We start from the raw sequence: 13,661 nt of genomic DNA on the forward strand, positions 1-13,661 counted from the left end.
TAGCCTATTAAACATTACTTAACTATTGTTAATTATTTTTTATTTAAGACCCTCAGTAATAATTAACCATACATATAAAACAAACAGGTGAACCAATAAAGTAGGCTAGACCAATAAAGTATATGACATATGTTTCCATGATCAACCATTATCTTTGGGAGATGGATCTTTCTGTAGGAATCGTATGAAATCTAGTCCTTCTTCTGGAGTAAAGAGCGGGACAATTTTACCCCTATGGGGAACGAGTAATTTTCTTGGGAAACCCCATCTATAACAAAATCCTAGTTCTGTAAGTTTAGTAGTGATTTCTTTAAACGCTTTTCGGGCATCCATAGTGGATTTCAAAAAAATCAGAAAAGAATTTTAGTTGGTCATGTGGAGAGGGGAGGGAACCTTTCTCTCTAACATATTTCAGAATTTTTTCTTTTGTTTCGAAGAAATGAAAGTGGAGAATCGTATCTCTTGGTTTATCCTTAGATACATTCTTGGGTAGGGGCAATCGATGGATTCTGTCAATCATCAGTTGTAGGTCAGTCAAAGATGGCAGAGCCCTCTTTAACAATGCTTTGGTGTGGTCTGAAAGATCCCTTTGCATCACGCTTTTGGGTATCCCTCTGATCTTGACATTATTACATCTGCTCTGGTCTTCTAAGTCCGTTAATTTGGGCTTTACGACCAAGAGCTCAGCTTTCAAATCTGAATTTTGTTTTACTAGGTAGTCTGTCTTGTTCTCCACCTTAGTTAGTCTTTTTTCGTTTAACTCAAACCTTTGAGAGAATTTAGCACTGATTTCTTGGATATCTATTTTGTGGGAATCGAAAGCCGATCTAATAGATTCATTGATAGAGTTAGTGACAGAGTCAGTGACAGATTTGGAGACAGATTTAAGGAGATTAACCAGCATACCCTCGGTAACCATTCTATCAGACTTCGATAGGGTATTGAAGTCAATATCAAGAACTGGCAGGGAAGCAGTAGAAGATAACTCCGAGCAGCCCCTTTTTGGTGGTTGCTTGACAGGAGTGCTGTTTGGAGAATACTCCTCGGAAGGGCTGTCAGAATCAAGATCCACTGCCCCCTCTTCCACATTCCCATTTTCTGGGTTTTTCCTCTTATTAGATTGGGACATATCCATCTTGCTGTCCTCGTCCTGATTAGAGGGCTGTTCTTTGTTTATGGTCTTAGAATTCTGAGAGGATGAAAAAGACAAAGTACGAGAACCAGAAGACAAACTTTTCTGGTCCGATTTCCTCTGAGTGATCTTACCAGAAGAACTATTGGGCATATTTTCAGATGAAGTAGCTTCCTCCCTTTTTAGGGGGGGATCTAGATTTAAGTGGGCTTAACAGGTTGGCAGAGTCGGTATAAGCTCTCTGGCTAGTAGTATTCTTAGGCTTTTGAATTTTACTAGCAGTAGATTTAAGATTAGCTGCCATAATAGGGGTATGTACTCAAAGAAAGATAGTATATATAGTGAGTATAATCCCCCCAATTAAGGCCGTCTCACACCCTCCCAGTGATATACAGTTGCTTATTATGTAAATAATAGTGACACTATTATCTATAAAGTTATAACAACTCCAAGTGCCTTCAGTATCTTAGGGCTAGTATAAATCACTGCTGACACCCAGAATCACAGCTGACACCCAGAATCACAGCAGATACCTAAGATCACAGCCAGCACCCGAATATATTCAGCAATCAGCAAAGTCCCACAAGAGTCCAGAAAAATCTTCATTAAAGCCGCTCACCACTCACCACTCCGCATCTACAGGTCACGACAGTTCAAGTCCCCTCTCTGGTATCAGCTCCGGACAGGACTAGATAAGGCAGTTCCCGTCAATTTCTCCCATAAACTGCGCAGTAGAGCATCAGATCCGGATCTTCTCTTTTTAATACACTGGCACCTCCTTCTCGCTGGTTCAGCACCGCCCCTCACCACTCATGCGGCTCCTTCAATTCTCCACTCTCTCTGGATACACTAGAGACACCGACAGTCAACCAGCAGCAGCACCTCCACTCAGGAAAAACAGCAGAAAAGTTGCTATTTACCAAGGATATATAGAAGCACAACTGATCCGGATCTCCACCTCTTGACGAGCCGGCTCCTCTTCCCCACCACCAATCTTCGCTGTCACTCACCGCTCCTGCAGGTTTGCAAATCTCCACTCTCCTCACCGTGGCACAGCAGAGCCCAACCAGTATCCTCCTGAGGCAGGCTACAAATCTCTCTGCCACCGACCGGGTCAGTAGTCACCACTGATCCGGATCTCCTCCTCTTGACGATCCGGCTCCTCTTCCCCCACCACCGATCAGCGTTGTCACTCACCGCTCCGGCAGCCCAGCAGATCTCCACTCTCCTCACCACAGCACAGTAGAGTCCAATTGGTAACCTTTTGAAGCAGACTTTCAACTTCTCTCTCTCACCATCCGAGTCAGCTGACAAACACCTCACAGCAGCTCTACTGATCCGGATCTTCTCCTCCTAACGTTCCGGCTCCTCTTCCCCACTGCCGATAGCAGACAGCAATATTCCTTATTTCTGTTCCTCTCACCTGCCTCTCTAGCACAAGGCAGGGTGCTCAAAGGCTCACCAGACCAGACTCCAACAAGTCCTTATGCCCAAGAGGCCTGCATAATAGCAGTTCCAGCGCTTCTTGCTGAGGTGATTTTTTGCTGAGTCACCGCTGATAGCTTATCCCTGATTTCTTCCAGGAGCTATAACTTCTTAAATATCCAGCGGATTTTCTTCAAATAGGTCTCAAAATGATCCCAATGAGATTAGCAATCCACATCTGAGGGTCTTCCAGCAGAGAGCAATCTTCTTAGTTAAATAAGTCGCTTGAAACACCAGGCTTCACAGGAGCTCTGAGCTCACATGTCCTCCTCCATTGAGCTCCAGGCCACGGCCCCGTTAAAGCTTTTTTTGTGGTCTATTTATATTCATGCTTTATGGCCTGTTACATAGGATAATTTTGCTGTGTTAGTATGATTACAGCAATGCCTCATTTATATTCTTTTATGTTTTAGCGCTTTTACACAATAAAAACTATTATATTCAAAAAAAGAATTGCTTTATCATGAGAGCTATAACTTATTTATTGTTCTGCTGCCGGACCCGTATGGCGGCTTGTTTTTTGCAGGACAAGATGACGTTTTCAGCTGTACAACTTTTATGCAGATTGCTTTTTTATCACGTATTTTTCCACTTTTGTTCAGCAATATCATGATAAAGCATAGCTTTTTGCCTTTTTTTCGTTTGTTTTTATGGAGTTCATTGAAGGGGACAGTTTTATAGGTCGGGTCGTTCCAGAAGGGGCGATACCAAAGAGGTGTACTTTTTACTTAAAACATAAATATATTTATTGGATTAATAATTTTTTTTTTGTTCTTTAGTTTGTGATTTGTAAAAAAATAAATATTTTTACAATTTTTTTAAATCTTTTTTTACTCTTGTACACTATCATGCTGTCTATGAATGGACAATTAGCCAAGCTGTGCCCTTTCAAATACGAGATATTCCTTCTAGTACAGACCATTTGCTATCCCCCCTGTAAGCGGAGAATCCAGGAGCTAAGGTGCCAGGATAGACACCGACCTCCAGCAAAAGCCCCTTTGTTCTTACAATGTTTCACGCCTTTGTCAACTAAATGTAACTCTCCTGCCTTATTAATATCCCTTATTTATTTCCTTCACACTCTACATGAGTTTTTAGGTGATGAAGATGATTCCCAGAAATAACATTTCCCACATTTTGAACATAAAAAATGATTTCTACGCTGTATGAGTTCTCTGATGTGCAACAAGATTTGAATTCAAACTAAAACGTTTCCCACATTCTGGACATGAATACGGCTTCTCTCCTGTGTGAATTCTTTGATGTTTAAGAAGATCTGATCTCTGGGTAAAACATTTCCCACATTCTGGACATGAATATGGCTTCTCCTCTGTGTGAATTCTGTAATGTGTAACCAAATTTGACTTACGGTTAAAACATTTTCCACATTCTGAACATGAAAATGGCTTCTCTCCTGTGTGACTTCGCTGATGACTGAGAAGACTTGATTTCCTTGTTAAACATTTCCCACATTCTGGACATGAATTTGACTTCTCCTCTGTGTGAATTCTGTAATGTGTAACCAAATTTGACTTACAGTAAAAAAATTTCCCACATTCTGAACATGAAAATGGCTTTTCTCCTGTGTGAATTCTCTGATGATTGAGAAGGCTTAATTTCTCTGTAAAACACTTCCCACATTCTGGACATGAAAATGGCTTTTCTCCTGTGTGGATTCTTTGATGTTTAAGAAGATATGATCTCTGGATAAAAGATTTCCCACATTCTGGACATGAATACGGCTTCTCCCCTGTGTGACTTCTGTAATGTGTAAGCAAATTTGACTTATGGATAAAACATTTCCCACATTCTGAACATGAAAATGGCTTCTGTCCTGTGTGACTTCTGTAATGTGTAACCAAACTTGACTTACGGTTAAAACATTTCCCACATTCTGAACATGAAAATGGCTTTTCTCCTGTGTGACTTCTCTGATGTCTAAGAAGTGTTGATTTAACCATGAAACATTTCCCACATTCTGAACAGGAAAATGGTTTCTCTCCTGTGTGACTTCTCTCATGTCTAAGCAATTCAGATTTATGTTTAAAATATTTCCCACATTCTGAACAGGAAAATGGTTTCTCTCCTGTGTGACTTCTCTCATGTCTAAGAAGTGTTGATTTAACCATGAAACATTTCCCACATTCTGAACAGGAAAATGGTTTCTCTCCTGTGTGACTTCTCTCATGTCTAAGCAATTCAGATTTATGTTTAAAATATTTCCCACATTCTGAACATGAAAATGGTTTCTCTCCTGTGTGATTTCTCTCATGTCTAAGCAATTCAGATTTATGTTTAAAATATTTCCCACATTCTGAACATGAAAATGGTTTCTCTCCTGTGTGACTTCTCTCATGTCTAAGCAACTCAGATTTATGTTTAAAATATTTCCCACATTCTGAACAGGTAAATGGTTTCTTCTCTGTGGGAATTATTTGACGTTCAACATCACGTTTGCAGCTTTCATTTTTCTTATCAGTCTGTGATGAATCCAAATAGGTGACTGATTGAAAAGGCTCCAATGATTGATTTTTGCTCTGAAGGGCTGGAGGTATAGCTGGAATAATGGCATGCTTTTCATAGGTATCTGGTTTGACACCACAGTCACCTGCCAAGAATGAAACAGATTTTATTATTTTTCAATATCAATGCCTTAAATTTTATATAATTTCTATATACATAATTCTATACAACAGAAAGTATAATGAAACTATGACCTCAGACAGTGGTGAGCCACCTGTTCACAAATCCCATGGTACTGAACCTCCAAAGTATAATCGACAAACATAATACACAAACGCAGAAAGGTTTAAAGCAATAAAGAGAGAATTAAAAATAAGCTTTGTTACATTACAATCTATAGCAACAGATAAAAATATACACCATAAAAACATGTGAGATTCTAAAAGGTGTATTCCCATTTCTTTTCAACTATCCGAATGTGTAGTAGGTGTAATAATAATATTAGGAAAAATGTAGTGTAGTTCTTCTGACTCGCTATGGTGCTCACCCCATGTGCAGAGCATTGCATTAGCTTAGGTATCCATGGTTACTACCACTCATAGCGACTGTTAGTTGCTAGTGGTCATAATCATGGCTACCTAAGCTACTGCAATGCCCTGGTCATGGGGTAAGCGACATAGAGAATCAGGAGAACTATACCACATTTCTAATTGGAGGAATTTGCTATTATAATTACACCTACTATATTTTGGGATAGGATCATGGAAATGAGAGTACCCCCTTAAGGCCTCCTTCACATGTCAGTGTGTCCGGTACATGTGGTGACAAATTTCATATGTACCGGTGACGACCCATTGAAATGAATGGATCTGTGCAAATGTCAGTGTGTTTCCACAGACCGTGTGTCTGTGGGCAAGGCATGCTGACATTACTGATTTTTAGCAGAACGGTCCACAAAATGTCTCGCACACGTGCACCCTAATGACATATGGATAACATCTGTGTGTCATCAGTGGGAAACATACTGGCGCCTGGGAATCAGCGGTACTGTTCGCGCTGATAGCCGGCTCTGGGTGTTGACAACAGCTCACATTATTGTACCCTGCTCTGCCTGTGATCAGCGCAACCAGGAAACAATGTTGAGAGTTGTATTCAGGCCTCGCTGTCTATATAGAAGAAAAATTAAGTCTAAAATTAAAAAAATAAAAAATCAATAAAAATCACATTATACTCACCTTAACACCTAATCCAGTGAAGCCATGGTCACCTGTAAAGAAACAAAAATGAAAAAAGACTATCAATCACGTGTCCAAAGTTGAAAGAATCCAAAGTGTCCCATGCCGTAATCCATCTGTGTGACATTTTGCATATCAAAATAAGTGGTGACCTGAGGTGACCACTCACGTTGAAAAGCTGGGTAGAATGACTCGTTCACACCCTGATTTTTCAAGGTGAACTGCACTGATTTCATTGAGGTCATCACAGTTCATAGGCCCACTCTTGCTGCAGGGAGTCATTTTCCCCTGCTCTTCAGCGGGAGTGGTTGCCTCATAACCCTACATCAAAGTCCTTCGCACCCAAAAGGTCATCCAACCTTTATCCACCCCCAATTCCTCAAGATAGTTGGACCATCATTGTAAGTAAGCCCCTGTACTTTGTGTCACTCCCACCACATTGTAGAGTGTAAGCTCTTATGGGCAGGGTTGTCAATATCGTGTCATCAATTATTGTATTATCGTTAACTTTGTAAGGACTGTTGTATATGAACTGTTGAATTGTAAAGCGCTGCGGAATATGTTGCCGCTATATAAGATTATTATTATTATGAGCAAATGTCAGACAGATTGATTACAGCGTTGGCAACTCTATTCATTCAATTTTGGACAGGTGAGAGATATTGTTGTCTTATTTTTGTTTGTGTAAAGGTGACAATGGCTTCAGGGGATTAGGTGTTGAGGGCTTGTACCCATTACCATGAAAAAAAAGTTCTGATTTCAGTCTAGAAAAGGAGGACTAATGTCATAAACGTGCCATGCGATTTTCATGCGAGTACAATCCGATTTTTCACACCTAGCATCCGAATGCCATGTAATTGCTATTTGATTGCAATACAATTTTAAACATGAACTTTGACATAGCGAATTACTCTGCCATATACACATTTTTCCAAGGAAATATACTTCAATAAACACATATACTGTATATATTTTATGAAAAGCCGGCAATTCATCTGCCGCGTACAGTAGAATCACAGCGTGGCGCGACAGAATAGAACAGGTAGATTACAAACAATATATACAGGGTGGGTCCTGTATATGGATACACCTAAATAAGAAGGGAATGGTTGGTGATATCAACTTTCTGTTTGTGGTACATTAGTATGTGGAAGGGGGAACAATTTTCAAGATGGGTGGTGACTAGAGATGACCGACTTTGCCTTTTTTAGGGTCGAGTCGGGTTTCATGAAACCCGACTTTCTCAAAAGTCGAGTCGAACGAAATCGGCTGACTATAGGGAAAAGTCGGGAAAAGTCGTGAAACATGAAACCCAATGCAAGCCAATGGGGAGAAAAGTCGGCAGTGAGTGGAGGACTGTAAACACACCTGGCATGAATTTTAACCCTAGAGGCGGTGAAATCCCTCTCTCCACCACTCCCACTCCAGCTACGCTTCTCTCATTGGCTGAAAAAAGTCACGTGCAAGCATTCGGCGAAACCCGACTTTGGCGCTTGGGTCGCCGACAGCATAGCCGACTTCACACTGTGGTCGGGTTTCGTTTCATGAAACCCGACTTTGTCAAAAGTCGGCGACTTTTGAATCTGACCGACTTGTTTCGCTCAATGCTAATGGTGACCATGGCGGCCATTTTGAAGGTGGCCCTTTTGGATCCAACTTTATAAATGGCCCACAGGTGTATCCATCTAAATGGCCCACCCTGTATACATAGAATAGATAGATATAAAGATGTCAGTCACACATACAATTAGCACAGTATGTGTGTGCAGCTTACTGTACATGTATTTAATTAAATAATTACTTTTCTGAAAAAAAAATTGCATGGGCTTAATTTTCATAACTAGCAGAGGTAAAGCAGATGGCTGTGGGCTGATGATTATAGCCTGGAAAGGGAGTAATACCCATGGAACTTCCCAGGCTATTAATATCAGCTCTCAGTTGTATACTTAGCCTTTACTGGTTATTAAAATGGGGGCCCGCTCAAAAAAAATGGCGTAAAGTCCCCCTATAATTAATAACCAGCAAAGGCTTGGCAGACAACTGCGGGCTGATATTAATAGCCTACAAATGGACCATGGACATTGGCCCCATTCCAGACTAAAACATCAGCTCTCAGCCGCACCAAAAATGGAGCATATAGAAGATGCACCAGTTCTAGCACTTAGCCTCGCGCTTCCCACTTGCCCTCGGGCCAGACAAAATTGTTGGCACTTTGCCAAAATTTGCTTTCGGCATGTTTCAGCTCTTTCCAAAGATGTTCAATAGGATTTAGATCAGGGCTCATAGAAGACCACTTTAGAATAGTCCAGTGTATTCCTCTTAGCCATTCTTGGGTGTTTTTAGCTGTATGTTTTGGGTCATTATCCTGTTGTAAGATTTGTCAGCAATTTTCTGCCTGTGGCCACATTCAGGGAGGTTGGCTACAGTCCCATGGATCATAAATTTCTGAAGAATATGTGCAACTGTAGTCACAGGAACATCAAGCTGCTTGGAGATGGCCTTATAGCCTTTACCTTAAACAGGTTTGTCTATAATGTTCTTTCTAATCTCCTGAGACAAATCTTTCCTTCGCTTCCTCTTCTCCAAGTTGAGTGTGATACACACCATGTCACCAAACTGCAAAATGAGTATCTGTAGCCCTCTATACAGGCGCTCTCACTAATTCCAAGATTGTAGACACCTGTGATGCTAATTAGCGGACACACCTTGATTTAACATGTCTCTTGTCACATAATATCATGAGTTTTATTTTTTAAAAATTCTATGGAAGCATGGTTGAAAAGAAATGTCTGACTTTCATTTGTTCATTTTCATAGATTTTTTTTTTATCTGTTATTTACTTTATTCATATTCAAGTTATTTCCGTCACCATTGTGGGTTTTTCTTTCATTAAACGAGGGGTACAAAAATTTTGACCACGTGTGTAATTACAGTAGAATCTGTGACTTCTCTGCATTTAGTGGTCACTACTCACCTGGGTAGTCATATGTAGGAATCGCCTCTTTACACCGCTCATCACCCCTCACATATGTCTCTGTAGTATTAATATGGGTCAGATCTTCACCCTGAAAAATATTGTAAAAGTCACCGACAGATGGAGAAGTCCCATCTATGATCAGCTCTAATCCTTCCATCTTCACCGCTCTCATTACACAAGTATAAAACATATAATACTGGTGGATAAAACAAGACTGAGCACAAGACCTTCACAGCCGTCTACACATCATAGGGGAGATCTCATTGAACCTTCTCTCCATGTACCTGATGATCCTGAGGAACATTGGGATCTTCTTTACAGCCCTGTGGAAGAAGAGGACGGGGACATCTCTCTGGTGTTGTCCTCTTACTGGATAGAACTGGAGGAAACACATACAGGGACTGAATTCATTCTTTACATACAGATAATTATAGGCCGTGTGTATTTAGTCCTGACTATTACCTGGTGATGTGAGGGGCTGGGGAACCTCCATCATGACGTCCTTGTACAGATCTCTGTGTCCTTCTAAATACTCCCACTCCTCCATGGAGAAATAGACGGCGACATCCTGACACCTTATAGGAACCTGACACATACAATGATACAGTCATCCCCCCGATCCCTTTATAGAGTTACTGTGTAATGTCCCAGCATTCCCAGCAGTGTCACCTCTCCAGTCAGCAGCTCAATCATCTTATAGGCGAGTTCAAGGATCTTCTGGTCATTGATGTCCTCATGTATCAGGGGGTGAGGTGGAGGCCCCGTGATTAGGCTCCGGGGTCTTCCCCATCCCTCAGACACAGGGTCCTGACAGCGCTCACTAGAGGTCTTCTTCACTACTGTGTAATCCTGGTTATGGAGAGACACATTAATAAATCTCACTACAGACATTTCCAGAGTCCTCACCTCTCCAGTTCTGTCCATCTGTTATTCCCATAGATAAGAATGATGTAATGTGACGTCATCAGAATCTCACCTCTCCAGTAAGCCGGAAGAGGATCTCTAGGGTGAGGTGTAATATCCTCTCCGCCATCTTGTCCGTAGCCATTCGTTAATGTTTAAAGTAAATCTTCTAGAAGATAATTATACCGATTGTATCTGCCAGGATCCTAAATGGAAGGAAGATCAGCTGATGAAGAATCATACAAAATACCATGGGAAAACAAGATACAGGAGCAGTGATGCTGGTATAGTGTAAGGATATGTGCACACCGTGTCTTTTCAGGTGGACACGTCCTGTAACCAATCCGAAAAAGTGCAAAAGTTGGAACATAATGCACCAAAATGAAAAACAACTCACTGTTCACACTTTGTTTTAAAACTTATATTAACCCCGTCAGGTTTCTAAAGCTGCAAAACAGTTACAAGAAGTGACCGGAAAACAGCAGATAAGACACCAAAAAATGGCATCTCAGGACCCCGTCCGTTCTGAGGACCAGAGATAGTCATGTGACCTCACTATAGGCGCTCCTTCTGTTACGAGTCCATGAAAAAAAAAGAAAAAGGATTGTTCAGGAAGGCATCAATATGAAGTGTACAATACAGGGAGTAGAGATGTGTTAACTTATTGGAAAACGTTCGCCAATCTCAAATTCGGCACTAACGTAGCACATTCGGATTAGTGTTCCAGAGCAATGTTCGAGCACATTTCGGTAAATTATTTTGGTTCCAATAATGCTTTTGATAGGTGTCATGGGGTTACCGCAGAGAGTATCCAGAACACCGCAGCGTCTGATTGCTCCTACACCTGCGCTAAAAAGCACTTCTTTTTAATGATGTTCATTTCTTTTGGCAGAACAGGGGTTAATCGACCATGTTGAAAACGCTGAGCTCTCAGCTGTGCTCGGTTAGCCATTCCCATCCCCTATATACACCATGTGCAGAATTATTAGGTAAGTTGTATTTGAGAGGATTCTTTTTATTATTTAACAACAACAATGTTCTCAATCAACCCAAAAGACTCATAGATATTAAAGCTTAATATGTTTGGAAGTTGGAGTGTTTTTTTTTTTTTATTTGGCTATCTTAGGAGGATATCTGTTTGTGCAGGTAACTATTACTGTGCATAATTATTAGGCAACTTAATAAAAACCAAATATCTACCCATCTCACTTGTTTATTTTCACCAGGTAAACCAATATAACAAAAAATGTAGAAATAAACATTTCTGACATTCAAAAACAAAACAAAACAAGTCAGTGACCAATATAGCCACCTTTCTTTACGATGACACTCAAAAGCCTTCTATACATAGATTCTGTCAGTTGCTTGATCTGTTTACGATTAACATTGCATGCCGCAGCCACCACAGCCTCCCAGACACTGTTCGGAGAGGTATATGTGGCGCCCCCAGGAGTATGGTCACCACAGTGGCTTTGCCTTCCTCCAGGGGAGGGTAATGCCAGGCTTGGACGCAATGATGGGTCTCTCTTGCAGTCAATCCATACATGCAACACAGTTCCACTCCAGGCCAGCAGGGGGAACTCTGAACCAGGATTAAGGGGAGGAGTGCTCTCTGAGGGCCAAGAGGAAGGAGTGGTCAGTCTGTGGAGGGTGAAGTGTGCAGACGTGTAGAGAGAAGGTGGAGGTTGAGCTAGGAAGGAGAGCTCCCTCAGCTTAAGAGCGCACAAACTGGAGCCTGGTCTCCATGGCTGTATGGATACTAAGGGTCCTACAGCAGATACCAGAGGAGTAGGAGATTGTAAATGCCCTACTCCCATCTAAGACTTGAGGCACAACAACAGCTTGGAAAGACAGCCAGGACTCAAGTGTGGAGTCCCCGAGAGAGGCTACAGCTGTCTGCCGTGCAAGGTTCTTAGGAACACCTGACAGGAGGAACTTCAGAGTAACTTAGTACTGGAGTGCTTCACACCACAAGGCGCTAGGAAGGAGACTGCACAGCCCGTCTGTGAGAGAGAATCCGAGTTGCTTCCAGGCTAGCCTGCTCCAATACCATCTGTAATCAGGACCCTGGACTGCAGTTATCAAGTAAAGGTACAGAAATTGCACCCCACTGTGTCTTGTCTGCTTCCTACCCTTCCGGCACTGCTACATCCCCGTGCTAACTACATCTACACTGCCCTGGAACTACAGCTTCACCTGTGGGGAGCTTTTACATCTTTGCTGCGCCCTACCATCAGTCCCAGTGGATCTGCATGCAGCGTCGGCTTAACACCTCACTTGTTGAACACCACAGGTGGCGTCACAAACTATTCCCATAAACTACATTAAAAACCACCATTGTCTTTGGCGCCCAGAGCCACGGACCGGGTCACTGCTGCTGTGACACATCCCCCTGACACTGGCCCGGCACCGAGTACCCCACAGCCCTGGGAGACCCAATTTGGCATCACGAACAGAATTACGGAGCCCGGTACCCCCCGGGTCCTGTGTGCTATAGACTGTGTTTGTGAAAACTGTGTGAAATTGCCGCCATTGCTGCGCTGCTTGGCGCGCGTGGGAAGGGGCAGGCCTTCATGGGCGGGGCCTACCACAGAGCACGAAGAGGCGCAGTGCCGCGCGGGAAGAGAGGACAGCGCGTGAGAAGAGGAGGCGCTGAGGCCTACAGCCCGGAGCGTCGGGCCTGTGAAGCGGCCGCCGGTGAGTCACATACCCTAAGTGAATTTAAAGAGAGACTGTGCAGTTTGTTCAAAGTATACCCTCTGTCTGAAAGCCAGAAAGTAAATATCCTGATTGTACAGCTAACGGGTGCAGCGCAGAGAGAAGTGAAAGCCTGGCAGGACACTGATAAAGAGACTGTTGCAAAGGTCCTGGCCAAGCTGAAGAGCACCTTTGACACTCACGCTGCAGCTAAAATCAACATGAGGTTCTTTGGCTGTAAACAGAAGGCGCAGGACAGTATCAGGGACTATGCTCTCAACCTGCTGGAGGCGCTGCGAGCAGTTAAGCAAGTGGATCCTGACAGCGTAAAGGAGGAAGATAAACAGTTGAAGGAGCAGTTCATTGAAGGACTCCAGTCCAGTACCCACAGAGGACAGTTTCGTATCATAACCCTGCAAAACCTTGATCTGGACTTTGCTGAATTTAAGGACAGGGCTATTCGGGTACTGCAGGAATCCACTGACAGCCATCCAGCGCCCCCTACCATCAGGAAGCCCCATCTTTTCCTTCCATCCCTGTGGAGGCTGATGCACAAACTCTGGACAAAGATCCCACTGAGGAGCTGCGTCTTCAGGTCCAGGAGTTGACCAAAGAAATGGCTGCACTCACTAAAACCATGCAGTCCCTGCAGGTGTCCTCCAAAGACAAGATCCAGCTTGCTTCCAGTCCAGAGGATGTCCCGTGGCTCCGGAGGAGAGCCCCGCCCCTTCGAGGAAGGAACAACGATCGCTAAGACCTGGACGGACGT

The 13,661-nt window shown here is 42.7% G+C and overlaps 1 protein-coding gene across 1 annotated transcript in view; it reads right to left on the reverse strand.

Moving 5' to 3' along the window:
* Positions 1-3,664: 3,664 nt before the first annotated feature.
* Positions 3,665-13,661, reverse strand: part of LOC141094246 (uncharacterized) — a 53,351-nt gene continuing 43,354 nt past the window's right edge. Inside the window, exons 2-7 of the mRNA XM_073580064.1 lie at positions 10,269-10,401; positions 9,962-10,141; positions 9,755-9,878; positions 9,577-9,671; positions 9,290-9,380; positions 3,665-5,225 (exon numbers count right to left, since the gene is read on the reverse strand). Of these exons, the coding sequence (XP_073436165.1) occupies positions 3,775-5,225; positions 9,290-9,380; positions 9,577-9,671; positions 9,755-9,878; positions 9,962-10,141; positions 10,269-10,340 (2,013 nt within the window). The 5' untranslated portion in view covers positions 10,341-10,401 and the 3' untranslated portion in view covers positions 3,665-3,774. The remainder of the gene's footprint in view (positions 5,226-9,289; positions 9,381-9,576; positions 9,672-9,754; positions 9,879-9,961; positions 10,142-10,268; positions 10,402-13,661) is intronic.

Source organism: Dendrobates tinctorius, unplaced genomic scaffold (genome assembly GCF_039654945.1).
Source record: "Dendrobates tinctorius isolate UK_male_01 unplaced genomic scaffold, ASM3965494v1 ptg000063l, whole genome shotgun sequence".
In the NCBI taxonomy this organism is placed as follows: Eukaryota; Metazoa; Chordata; class Amphibia; order Anura; family Dendrobatidae; genus Dendrobates; species Dendrobates tinctorius.